At 51.9% G+C, this 11,917-nt stretch overlaps 1 protein-coding gene across 1 annotated transcript in view; it reads right to left on the bottom strand.

Annotated features, from left to right (window-relative positions):
- LOC120299899 (zinc finger protein 467-like) overlaps window positions 1-11,917 on the bottom strand; it is a 12,372-nt gene continuing 455 nt past the window's right edge. The window contains exons 2-5 of the mRNA XM_039325188.1: window positions 8,561-8,675; window positions 7,677-7,775; window positions 5,475-5,588; window positions 1-3,693 (exon numbers count right to left, since the gene is read on the bottom strand). Of these exons, the coding sequence (XP_039181122.1) occupies window positions 1,820-3,693; window positions 5,475-5,588; window positions 7,677-7,775; window positions 8,561-8,675 (2,202 nt within the window). The 3' untranslated portion in view covers window positions 1-1,819. The remainder of the gene's footprint in view (window positions 3,694-5,474; window positions 5,589-7,676; window positions 7,776-8,560; window positions 8,676-11,917) is intronic.

The raw sequence follows: 11,917 nt of genomic DNA, 5'->3' as shown, positions 1-11,917 counted from the left end.
TCAAGTTTTTTTTTCTTTTATTGTTTATATCAGAGAAAGGATTACAAAACGTAATTTATTTATTTATTTTTTTGCCTTTAGGACGCTACTAAAATGATTTGTCTACCCTTTTTTCCCCCCGCCCCCCCAAAAAAACCCACCAGCGTTTCCGTTATCATTTAAAACCAAAGTCAGCCCAATAATTTGATGTTTTGCCCAAAAAAAGAGATTGAGGCTCACGCGGGCCCCCCCCACCCATGTCTGGGCCCTTCGGAGGCTCTGCGGATCACGGTCTTTCACCAAAAAAAAAAAAAAAAAAAAGCGTTGTGTGTCTTTGCGACAGTTGTAACAGGGATCGGGGTGCATATTGGCCACAACTGAAGACACCTTGAAAAGAACAAGAAGCAGGCCTTCCGAGACGGGATAATCGGAATAAATTAGGTCTAGCTCCGGTCGCCAACCTGTGGGCTGCAGCCCGAGGGGGCCCATGAACCAGGCCGCAGAAGCAGCGGACGAGCGCGCGCACACCATTTGCGCGAGCGGCGTGCGCGAGTGCCTGCCGCACGCTCAAACAGAGCTGCACGCACTCGTACGGGACCATCCCGTCTCCCCGCTCGCCGTGCCAATCAGGAACACTGGTGTGGGGTGCGCTCGTGGCGCCACAGGTGGGTCTTGCGGCCAAAGCTACGGGCGCAGTGGATGCAGATGTACAGGCGCAGCCTGGGATGAACCGCCTGGTGCAGTTTGGGACGGGGCTGCAGTGGGTGAGAGCGCGCACACCATTTGCGCGAGCGGCGTGCACGAGTGCCTGCCGCTCGCTCAAACGGAGCTGCATGCACTCGTACGGGACCATCCCTTCTCCCTGTGCTGGTCAGGGGAACACTGGTGTGGGGTGCGCTCGTGGCGCCACAGGTGGGTCTTGCGGCCAAAGCTACGGGCGCAGTGGGTGCAGATGTACAGGCACAGCCTGGGATGAACCACCCGGTGCAGTTTGGGAAGGGGCTGCAGTGGGTGAGAGCGTGCGCACCATTTGCGCGAGCAGCGTGCACGAGTGCCTGCCGCTCGCTCAAACGGAGCTGCATGCACTCGTACGGGACCATCCCTTCTCCCTGTGCTGGTCAGGGGAACACTGGTGTGGGGTGCGCTCGTGACGCCACAGGTGGGTCTTGCGGCCAAAGCTACGGGCGCAGTGGGTGCAGATGTACAGGCGCAGCCTGGTATGAACCACCTGGGGCAGTTTGGAAAGTTTGGCTGCAGTGGTAGACGAGCAGCGGGTGAGAGCGTGCGCACCATTTCTGCAAGCGGCGTGCACAAGTACCGGCCACTTGCTCAAATGGAGCTGCATGCACTTGTACGGGGCCATCCCTTCTCCCCGCTCGTCGTGCCAGTCACCCAATCGGTGCCCTCGTGGTGCCAGAGGTGGGTCTTGTGGCTGAAGCGGTGATGGGTACAGATGTACCGGCGCAGTCCGGTGTGAACCGCCCGCTGCAGTGAAGAACGGTCCTGCAGAAGTGATGGATGAGCAGCGGGCGAGAGCGTGCAGCGTTTGCCCGAGCGGCGTGCAGGAGTGCGTGCCCGTCGCTCGCTCACATGGAGCTGCGGGGGAGTGAGCGCTCTCGCTGGCCACTCGCACAGGGTCACCCTCTCTCCCTACTCACCCCGCCAGTCTGCACAAAGTTAGAAAACGTGAACTTAAGGTCGAAATGTTGTCAATTGCCCGGATATCAAAATGTCATTTTCAGCTCGCAAGATGTGCCGTTTTTCGGAAGGACAGAGGGCACCTCAAGCTACATTGACGACAGCATAAAACGGGGAAGATTTGGGGGGCTGGGGGTGTTCCTCACTGCCAGGGAGACTCCAGAGCCATGGGTAACAGGAGAGGCGGGCGCTGCTCGATCGGCTGCAGCAAGGAATTCTGCGGCAAGGCGGTCACCCACGCGGTGGAGGTGGGCAAGGGTGCGCTGGTGTGGGTGCGCTCGTGGCGCAAGAGATGGGTCTTGCGGCTGAAGCTGCGGGCGCAGTGGGTGCAGATGTACGGGCGCAGACCGGTGTGGACCGCCTGGTGCCGCACCAGGTTGGTCTTGGAGCTGAAACGCCGGGGACACTGGGTGCAGGCGTGGGGGCGCAGCCCCGTGTGGACGGCCTCGTGGCGGGCCAGGTGTGACTTGCGGCTGAAAGCGCGCCCGCACAGAGGGCAGGCGAAGGGGCGCTGCCCGGCGTGGGATTTGACGTGCGCCAGCAGGCTGGTTCGGGTGCTGAAGGCGCGCCCGCACTGGGCGCAGGCGAAGGGGCGCTCGGCCGAGTGCTGGTTGCGCCAGTGTCTCTGCAGGTGGCGTTTGTGGGCGAAGCAACGGCCGCACTCATTGCAGGGGAAGGGGCGCTGCCCCGTGTGGCCCCCACACTGGTGGGCGGCCAGCCCGGCCCGGTGGGCAAAGCTGCGCTCGCAGTGGGGACAGGCGTAGGGCAGCAGGCCCATGTGACCGCGCAGATGGGCTGTCAGGTGACGCTTGTCGCTGAAACCCCGGCCGCATTCGGCGCAGGAGAAGGGGCGTCCCCCCTCGGCGTGCAGCCGCTGGTGGGACGCCAGGTTCTTCCGCCAGGCGAAGGCTTTCCCGCAATCGGAACACAGGAACGGCTTCTCTTCCAGTTGCTGACTGGCCCCCGCATCCTCCTCGGATTCCACCTTGCCCACTTGCTCCAGATACGGGGGACCGTCCGAGATCGGCACCCCGCAGAGGGCTCTACAACCTGCCGGGTCCAGAAAGGGTTCTCCCATGGGCCGGTCCTCCCGCTCCGCGCCCGGGTTCCCACCCACCTCCGGTTCAGACTCTGCCTTAAAAAGGAGGGGCCCCTGATTGGGCTCCGTGTGCCCTCCACAGGAAGGGGGGTACTTCGCCAGCTCCATCCCAGGCCCGTACGGGAAGCTGACTGGTGCGTGGTCGCCCTGAACCCTACAGCTCTGTCCCAGGACAGCGGAGGCGGACGCCAGGGTGTCTCCAGAGAGGGGCACGTTCCCCGCCGCGCCGAGCTCGAGGCTGTTCCCACACGACGGGGCGACCGGGCCCAGCGCCGCCAGCTCTCCAACGCGGGCCGCCTCCTCTTCGTGCAGCCGTTGGTGGCGCAGCAGGTGCCGGCGATGAACGAAGCTGCGGGGGCAGAGCGCGCAGGCGTGGGGCCGCTCGCCAGTATGCGGGAGTTGGTGGCGCACCAGGTGGGTCTTCTTGCGGAAGCTCTTGGGGCACCGGTCGCAAGGGAAGGGGCGCTCGCCGGTGTGCACCCGCTCGTGGGAGCCCAGATGGATCTTTTGGGAGAAACGCCGGCCGCAGTGGGTGCAGGCGAAAGGGCGCTCGCCAGTGTGGACCCGGGCGTGGCGCGTCAGGTGGGCCTTCTTGCCAAAGGCCTTGCCGCACTGCAGGCAGGCGAAGGGGCGCGGGCGGGGGTCCCCGAGGCTGCCGCCGAGCGGGGCGGCGGGATGCTCGCAGCGGGGGCAGCCCAGCGACTTGTCCTCACTCAACATTTGCCATTGTTGCAAGGCCAGTCCGGAAAGTTCTCCCAGCCCGGCTCTGTCCTTGTACTCCGATCCGGGGATGCGGCCTTCCGACTTGCAGGCGCTGGCCAGGGGCAGTCCAGACAGCATCGCCTCCGTGCTCAGCCCGGCCGGCCACTCCGCGTAGTCATCAGCTTCCACCTTCACCGTCCGGATCAGCCAGTCTCCTGTGGGACGGGGGTTCAAGGTCAGAAGCGCGCAAATGTTACGAAGAGACGGGGCCACCGTTTGTCTGAAATGGAGTAGGGGGTTCCTGCCTGAGCAGGGGGTTGGACTAGAAGACCTCCGAGGTCCCTTCCAACTCTATGATTATAATAATTACTATTATTTTTATTATTATTACATGGAATCAGTCCGAATCGATTAGAATTAGGGGTCAATCTGAGGTTAAAATCCCTGTGAGCCCGGGAGGGACTCTAGGCGCCCCGAAGTAAAAGGTAGGGGGAGGCAGGTGCACACATGCAATGCAAATGGGAGCGGTGTGAGTGCGCACGCGATGCTGGGCAAGGGCGTAGCACCCGCGCGACGCCAGGCGCGTGCCTAGCGCCTGCGCGACACCGGGCACGTGCCTAGCGCCCGTATGACACCGGGCACGTGCCTAGCGCTTGTGTGACGCTGGGCACGTGCCTAGCGTCCGCGCGATAGCGGGCACGTGCCTAGCGTCCGTGCGACAGTGGGCACATGCCTAATGCCCACGCGACGCTGGGCACATGCCTAGCGCCCGTGCGACGCCGGGCACGTGCCTAGCGCCCGCGCGAAGTCGGGCACGTGCCTAGCGTCCGCACGACAGCGGGCACGTGCCTAGTGCCTGCGTGACGCCGGGCACGTGCTTGGCGCCTGCGTGACGCCGGGCACGTGCTTGGCGCCTGCGTGACGCCGGGCACGTGCCTGGCGCCTGCGCGACGCCGGGCACGTGTCTAGCGTCCGTGCGACAGTGGGCACGTGCCTAATGCCCACGTAACGCCGGGCACGTGCCTAGCGTCCACGCAACAGCGGGCACGTGCCTAGTGCCTGCGCGACGCCGGGCACGTGCCTAGCGTCCGTGCGACACCGGGCATGTGCCTGGCACCTGCGCGACGCCGGGCACGTGTCTAGAATCCGTGCGACAGTGGGCACGTGCCTAATGCCCACGTAACGCCGGGCACGTGCCTAGCGTCCACGCAACAGTGGGCACGTGCCTAGTGCCTGCGCGACGCCGGGCACGTGTCTAGAGTCCGTGCGACAGTGGGCATGTGCCTGGCGCCTGCGCGACGCCGGGCACGTGTCTAGAATCCGTGCGACAGTGGGCACGTGCCTAATGCCCACACAACGCCGGGCACGTGCCTAGCGTCCGCGCGACAGCGGGCACGTGCCTAGTGCCTGCGCAACGCCGGGCATGTGCCTAGCGTCTGTGCGACAGCGGGCATGTGCCTAGCGCCCGCGCGACGCTGGCCACGTGCCTAGCACCCGTGTCGCAAGGAGAGCCTAACATTAGAGTGATGCTCAGGGTGTGTTTAGCATCCGTGCGACACTGGGGGCGGGGGTAGGGCTGTGCCAGCGCGATTGAGGGGGGAGAGTGTGCACGCACACACATACACACACGCACTGGCCAGCCATTCACGTGGCCTGGTGGCCAAGAGGCCACGGCCCGCAGGTTGGGGACCCCTGGTCTAGGCGGTTCTGTCGCTCAGCCTGGCCTACCATCGCAGGGTGGTGGTTGGGAGACCACCAAGAAAGAGGGATTACCTGCGGCTCCAGCATCGAGGCGGGTTGGGGGTACAGGTGGGAGGGGGCTCCCCCCCCCAGCCAGGGCAGGAGAGAGGTTCCCAAACGGAAGAGGCCAGGACCGCCCGACTTTCCCCGGCTCTTCCAGAGCCACTGAGCTGAGGGACGTGCACTCTGCGTAAACTCAGAGGCACCCTCCCACAGGTGCGGGTCTTGGATTCTCAGGTGTGATGCCATGCCTCACCTGGACAGCTCTTGGTTGGATCCTTTGGATCTTCGGGCCCAACGGGCCTCTCTGCTGCCTCCTGGAACCGCTGGTCCCTCTTAGCGGCCGGTTCGAATCCCGGAGGGCCCGAATCTGGGAAAGGGGGCAAATCAAAAGAGAAGATCCAAGTAAATCAAAAGAATATTAAAGAGAAATAAAACCATCAAATAAAACCGTCAATGAAAGTAAAATAAAATCAAATCATAAAAAAAAGGAAACATCACAATCGAATAAAACCAAACATAAGAAATAAGAGAGAATTAAAAAATAAAAGAGCAATAAGATCATACAATAAAACAAAGTCGCACATTCAAGGAAGTAAAAAAAAATAATAAAAAATAAAAGAGGCGAAAATGACATGAGGTAAAAATAAAGCCAAAGAAATAAAAATGAAACCAAGACAAGAAATGAAAACAATTCCACAGCAATAAAACATAAAACAATAGCATAAAATCAAATCAAGCCAAAAAAAGTAAAACAATAAAAAAATGGAATAAACGAAGGTAAAATGACAAAATAAAACAACAATGAAATAACACTAATCAATACATCAAATCAAAACAATAAAACAAAACAAAATAAAAATAAAATATAATCAAGTAAAATTAAAATGAGATTAAATTCAACAAAAATAAAATGAAATAATAAAATAAAATAAAAAACAAAAAACAAAATAAAATAAATCAAAATAATAAAACAAAACAAAACAAAATTCAATTAAAATATAAAATTAAAATTAAATTAAATCAAATCAAATAAATAAAATAAAAATAAAATACAATGAAATAAAATTAAAATTAGATTAAATTAAAATGAATAAAATAAAAATAAAATATAATGAAATAAAAATAAAAATAAATTAAATCAAATCAAAATAATAGAATAAAAAACAAAATTAAATTAAATTAAACTATAATAAAATTAAAATAAACTTAAATCAAATCAAATAAATAAAATAAACATAAAATATAATGAAATAAAATAAAATAAAAATAAATAAAATAAAATAAAAATAAAATATAATGAAATAAAATAAAAATAAATTAAATCAAATCAAAATAGAATAAAATAAAACAAAATTAAATTAAATTAAACTATAATGAAATTAAAATAAAGTTAAATCAAATCAAATAAATAAAATAAACATAAAATATAATGAAATAAAATAAAATAAAATTAAAATAAATAAAATAAAAATAAAATATAATGAAATAAAAATAAAATAAAAATAAATTAAATCAAATCAAAATAATAGAATAAAATACAAAATTAAATTAAATTAACTATAATAAAATTAAAATAAAGTTAAATCAAATCAAATAAATAAAATAAAAATAAAATACAATGAAATAAAATAAAATTAAATTAAATCAAAACAATAAAAAAATAAATTAAAATTAAAATAAAAATCAAATTAAAATTAAATCAAATCAAATCAAAATCAAATAAAAATAAAAAATAATAAAATAAAATAAAAATTAGATTAAATTAAATTACATTAAAATAAATAAAAATGAAATAAAATAAACTAAAATACAAAAAACAAAACAAAACAAAATAAATCAAAATAGAATAAAGTAAAACAAAATAAAATTAAATATAATAAAATTAAAATCAAGTGAAATCAAATCAAATGGATAAAATAAAAAAATAAAATATAATGAAATAAAACAAAAAAAAAACAAGGAAATGAAATAAAACAAATACATCAAAATAACAGAATAAAATAAAACAAAATTAAAATAAACTGGAATAAAATTAAAATCAAATCAAATCCATAAAATGAAATAAAAATAATATATAATGAAATAAAAAAACAAAAAACAATAAAATAAAATAATAAAATAAATGAAATAATAAAATAAAATAAAATAAAATGGAGAAGAGTAGGGCTCCAGGGTGGATGCTTTCAAGTGCCTATTATTGTTATTTTGCAAATAACTCAAGAGTGTGACATACTAAACACACTTTCCTTCTCTTCTTTTGCCCACAACGACAACTCTGCAAGGGGGGGTCGGGATGAGAAAGAAGGACGCCAAAACACTCCCAGCCTGCTTTCCTGCCTAAGGCGGGACTACAACTCCCCGTCGCCTGGCGATTGGCCCCAAGTCACCCAGCCCTCGGTGACCTCCAACCCCCCCCGTCCTCCAGGATTCGCTCTCGGACCCCGGGTGTACAGACCTGCATCAGGGGTGTGCCGGGCCTCCGCTGCCCCCTGCCCCTTGCCTGGCAAGAGACCACCTTGGTGGGGGGCCATCTCCGGTTTGCCGAGCGGTGCGCCTGCCAAGGGGAACAAAAAAAGGAGAACCGTTGGAAGGGACCTCGGAGGTCATCTAGCCCGACCCCCTGCTCGAGCAGGAGACCCTGACAGAGTCATAGAATAACAAGATTGGGAAGGGACCTCGGAGGTCATTTAGCCCGACCCCTTGCTCAAGCAAGAGATCCCGACATATTCACAGAGATGGAAGGGACCTCAGAGATCATCTAGCCCAACCCCCTGCTTGAGCAGGGGACCGTGACAGAATCACAGAATAGCAAGAGTGGGAAGGGACCTCGGAGGTCATCTAGTCCGACCCCCTGCTCGAGCAGGAGACCCTGACAGAATCGCAGAATGACAGAGATGGAAGGGACCTCGGAGGTCATTTAGCCCAACCCCTTGCTCAAGCAAGAGACCCCAACAGAATGACAGAGTCGGAAGGGACCTCGGAGGTCATCTAGCCCAACCCCCTGCTCGAGCAGGAGACCCTGACAGAATCATGGAATGACAGAAATGAAAGGGACCTCGGAGGTCATTTAGCCCAACCCCTTGCTCAAGCAAGAGACCCCGACAGAATCACAGAGATGGAAGGGACCTCGGAGGTCATCTAGCCCAACCCCCTGCTCCAGCAGGAGGCCCTGACAGAATCACAGAATGACAGAGCTAGAAGGGACCTCGGAGGTCATCTAGCCCAACCCCCTGCTCCAGCAAGAGACCCCGATAGAATCACAGAGACAGAAGGGACCTCGGAGGTCATCTAGCCCAACCCCCTGGGAAACTGGCGCGCCCGGTGGAATTGGCGACTTACCCGGCGCCATCGCAGCGCCGTAATTCTCCCGCATGGCGTCGTCGTGCCGTCCCGTCCAGCCTCGCCAATGTCCGGGCACCGGATGGAAAGCCGGGTCCTCGCCCCGCACCGGCACCTAGGGGAATCAAGGCCGGCCGGGGATTAGGGTCCTGGGAATACCTCCTTTGCATCAGCCCCCTCCCCAATCCAGCCCTGCCCACTTTGTGGGGGAGTTGGCTGCTCTTCGCCAAATGCCGGGTGATTGGCTGCCCGGACGACCCCCGGAGTCCTCGACTTACGACCGCAATTGAAACACCTCCCACATTTCCGTCGCTAAGCAAGACACGCTCACGAAGTCAGCTTCGCCCCCATTGGACGCCCTCCCTTGCCCCGCCCCTCCCCGTTTGGTGAATCCCTTTTAAGTTGGGGCAGGTACGGCAGTTCGCTTAGTGACGGCGGGACGTTACAAATGTCGCCGGGGGGAGGAAATAAAAGGTGGAGGGGGGATTTAGGAGCGTTTTTCACACTCGTGACGGTGGCAGACAGTTGGTGACTGTCTCGTGTTTATGACACATGGGAAAGAAAGAAGAAGGAAGGAAGGAAGGAAGGAAGGAAGGAAGGAAGGAAGGAAGGAAGGAAGGAAGGAAGGAAGGATTCTGTACAAATTCGTTTTGTGTCCAATTACACTTGAGAGGGAAAGAAAGAAAGAAAGAAAGAAAGAAAGAAAGAAAGAAAGAAAGGAAGGAAGGAAGGAAGGGATGGATAGGGAGAGAGATAGAGAGTGAAAGAAAGGAAGGAAGAAAGAAAGGGATAGGGAGAGAGAGACAAAAAGAAAGGAAGGAAAGAAAGGAAGAAAGGGATAAGGAGAGAAAGATAGAGAGAAAGGAGGGAAGGAAGGAAGGAAGGAAGAAAGAAAGAGATAGGGAGGGAGAGAGAGAAAGAAAGGGATAGGGCGAGAGAGAGAGAGAGAGACAGAGAAAAAGAAAAGGAAGGAAAGAAAGAAAGGAAGGAAAAAAGGGATAAGGAGAGAGAGATAGAGAAAGAAAGAAAGGAAGGAAGAGAGAGAGAGAGAGAAAGAAAGAAAGAAAGGAAGGAAGAGAGAGAGAGAGAAAGAAAGAAAGAAAGGAAGGAAGAGAGAGAGAGAGAGAAAGAAAGAAAGAAAGGAAGGAAGAGAGAGAGAGAGAGACAGAGAAAAAGGAAGGAAGGAAAGAAAGAAGGATGGGAAAGAAAGGAGGAAAAATATATTCTATTACTATTATTATTATACTCTAATATCCTATTTTAACATTCTATTCTTTTATTATCATCATCATTATGTTCTATTAGTATTATTATATTCTAATAGCCTATTCTAACATTCTATTCTATTTTTTACCATCCTCACCATTATATTCTAATATTCTATTATTGTTGTTGTTATATTGTTATCATTATCCTAATATCCTATTCTAATATTCTATTCTATTTATTATCATCACCATCATTATTATATTCTATTATTATTATATTGTTATTATCCTAATATCCTATTTTAATATTCTATTCTATTATTATTACCATCATTATTACATTCTATTACTATTATTATACTCTAATATCCGAGTCTAACATTCTAGTCTATTCATTATTCTCATCATGCTTTTATTACTATTATATTCTAATATCCTATTCTCACATTCTATTCTATGTATTGTCATCACCACCACCATTATTATATTCTAATATTCTATCATTATTGTTGTTATTATTCTAATATTCTATTCTATTATTATACTCTAATATCCTATTCTAATATTCTATTCTATTTATTATCATTATATTCTATTACTATTATTATACTCTAATACCCTAGTCCTAACATTCTATTCTATTTATTATTATCATCACCATCATTATTTTATTATTATTATTACTACCACTACTACTACTACTACTATTATTATTATTACTATTATTAGTAGTATTACTATTAGCATTTTCGGCTGCTCTTCCGTGCCCCCTCCCTACAACCCCAGTAGCCAAACTAGCCCTCCCTTTGCCCCACCCTCGCCCAAAACGTCACTTCCTCTTCCTCTCCCTTTGCCCCCCCCCCCTTCGGCCCCTCTTATCCCCTCCCCTTCCTGCTAGGCCTGCCCCCTCCTCTTCCTGCCCGCTCCCCCCCTCCCCAATGCCCTCTGCCTGTCTTTCCCAACCTGATGAGAGGAGGCTGGCCCATTCACCCTCCTGCTTCCAAGCCTCTGGGCATGCACAAAGTGTCTCTCCCCCCCTCTCCACTCGGATGGTTCTCCCCCCCCCAGAAACATCTAGCAGGGGTCCTGGGGGGGTCATAGGGCAGCCCCCCCCTCCCAGGGACCATCAACCCCCAGCCCAACCTCAGGGTTGTACCCCCGCCTAGAGGAGGGGTCCCCAAACTGGCTGGGACCCCCCCCCAGATTTGCACCTCTACATTTGGGCAGCCCCCCCTCCAGGGCAGAGAGGGGGAGGGGCACCAAAACATCAGGGTGCTCCTCTGCCCCCCTTTCCCTCCCCCCCCACCTGGAGGGAGGGAGGAGGGGGTCTCCCAACCCGCTGGGACCCTCCCTCCCCCCAGTTTTTGGCCGGGGGGGGGAGAACTGGCAGAGAGGGAGAGGGGGGGTATCTGTAGGGCTGTATCTACCCCCAAACCGCCCCCCATCCCCGAGAGCCCCCCCAAGTGGTAATACAGCCCCTCCCCCAACAATACAGCGCAGAGCTGAGCCAAGTGGGGGGGGGCACGAGGGAAAGCCGGGGTGGGTCTCCTGGTGGTCCCCCATCCGCGGATCGGTTAGGGGCGATCCTGGCGCGGGCCTCACCCTTTGCTTTCTCACCCCGCAGCCCGGCTCTTTGGGAGGGGGCTGGGGGGGTCTTGGTTTAGGGGTGGTGCAGGCCGCCCCCTCCCCTCCTTCACGGCCCCCTCCTCAGTTTCTCTGCCCCCTCTGCCCGCTTCCCCTTCCCTTCCCCTCCGGTCTAGCCCCCTCCCTGCCCCTCGCCCCACATTTCCTGCCCCCTCCTTTCCTTTCCTGCCCCCTCCCCTCCTTTCCTACCCCCTCCCCTCCATTCCTGCCCCCTCCTCTCCTTCCCTCCCCCCTCCCCACTTTCTCTGCCCCCTCCTTTCCTTTCCGGCCCCCTCCCTGGCTTCCTTGCCCCCCCTCCCCTCCTTTCCTACCCCCTCCCCTCCATTCCTGCCCCCTCCTCTCCTTTCCTACCCCCTCCCCCCTTTCTCTGCCCCCTCCTTTCCTTTCCTGCCCCCTCCCCTCCTTTCCTACCCCCTCCCCTCCATTCCTGCCCCCTCCTCTCCTTCCCTCCCCCCTCCCCACTTTCTCTGCCCCCTCCTTTCCTTTCCGGCCCCCTCCCTGGCTT

The sequence above is a fragment of the Crotalus tigris genome, unplaced genomic scaffold (assembly GCF_016545835.1).
Source record: "Crotalus tigris isolate CLP2741 ecotype Arizona unplaced genomic scaffold, ASM1654583v1 scf7180000024320.386069, whole genome shotgun sequence".
Classification (NCBI taxonomy): domain Eukaryota; kingdom Metazoa; phylum Chordata; class Lepidosauria; order Squamata; family Viperidae; genus Crotalus; species Crotalus tigris.
This window is presented reverse-complemented; position numbering and strand designations above follow the sequence as displayed.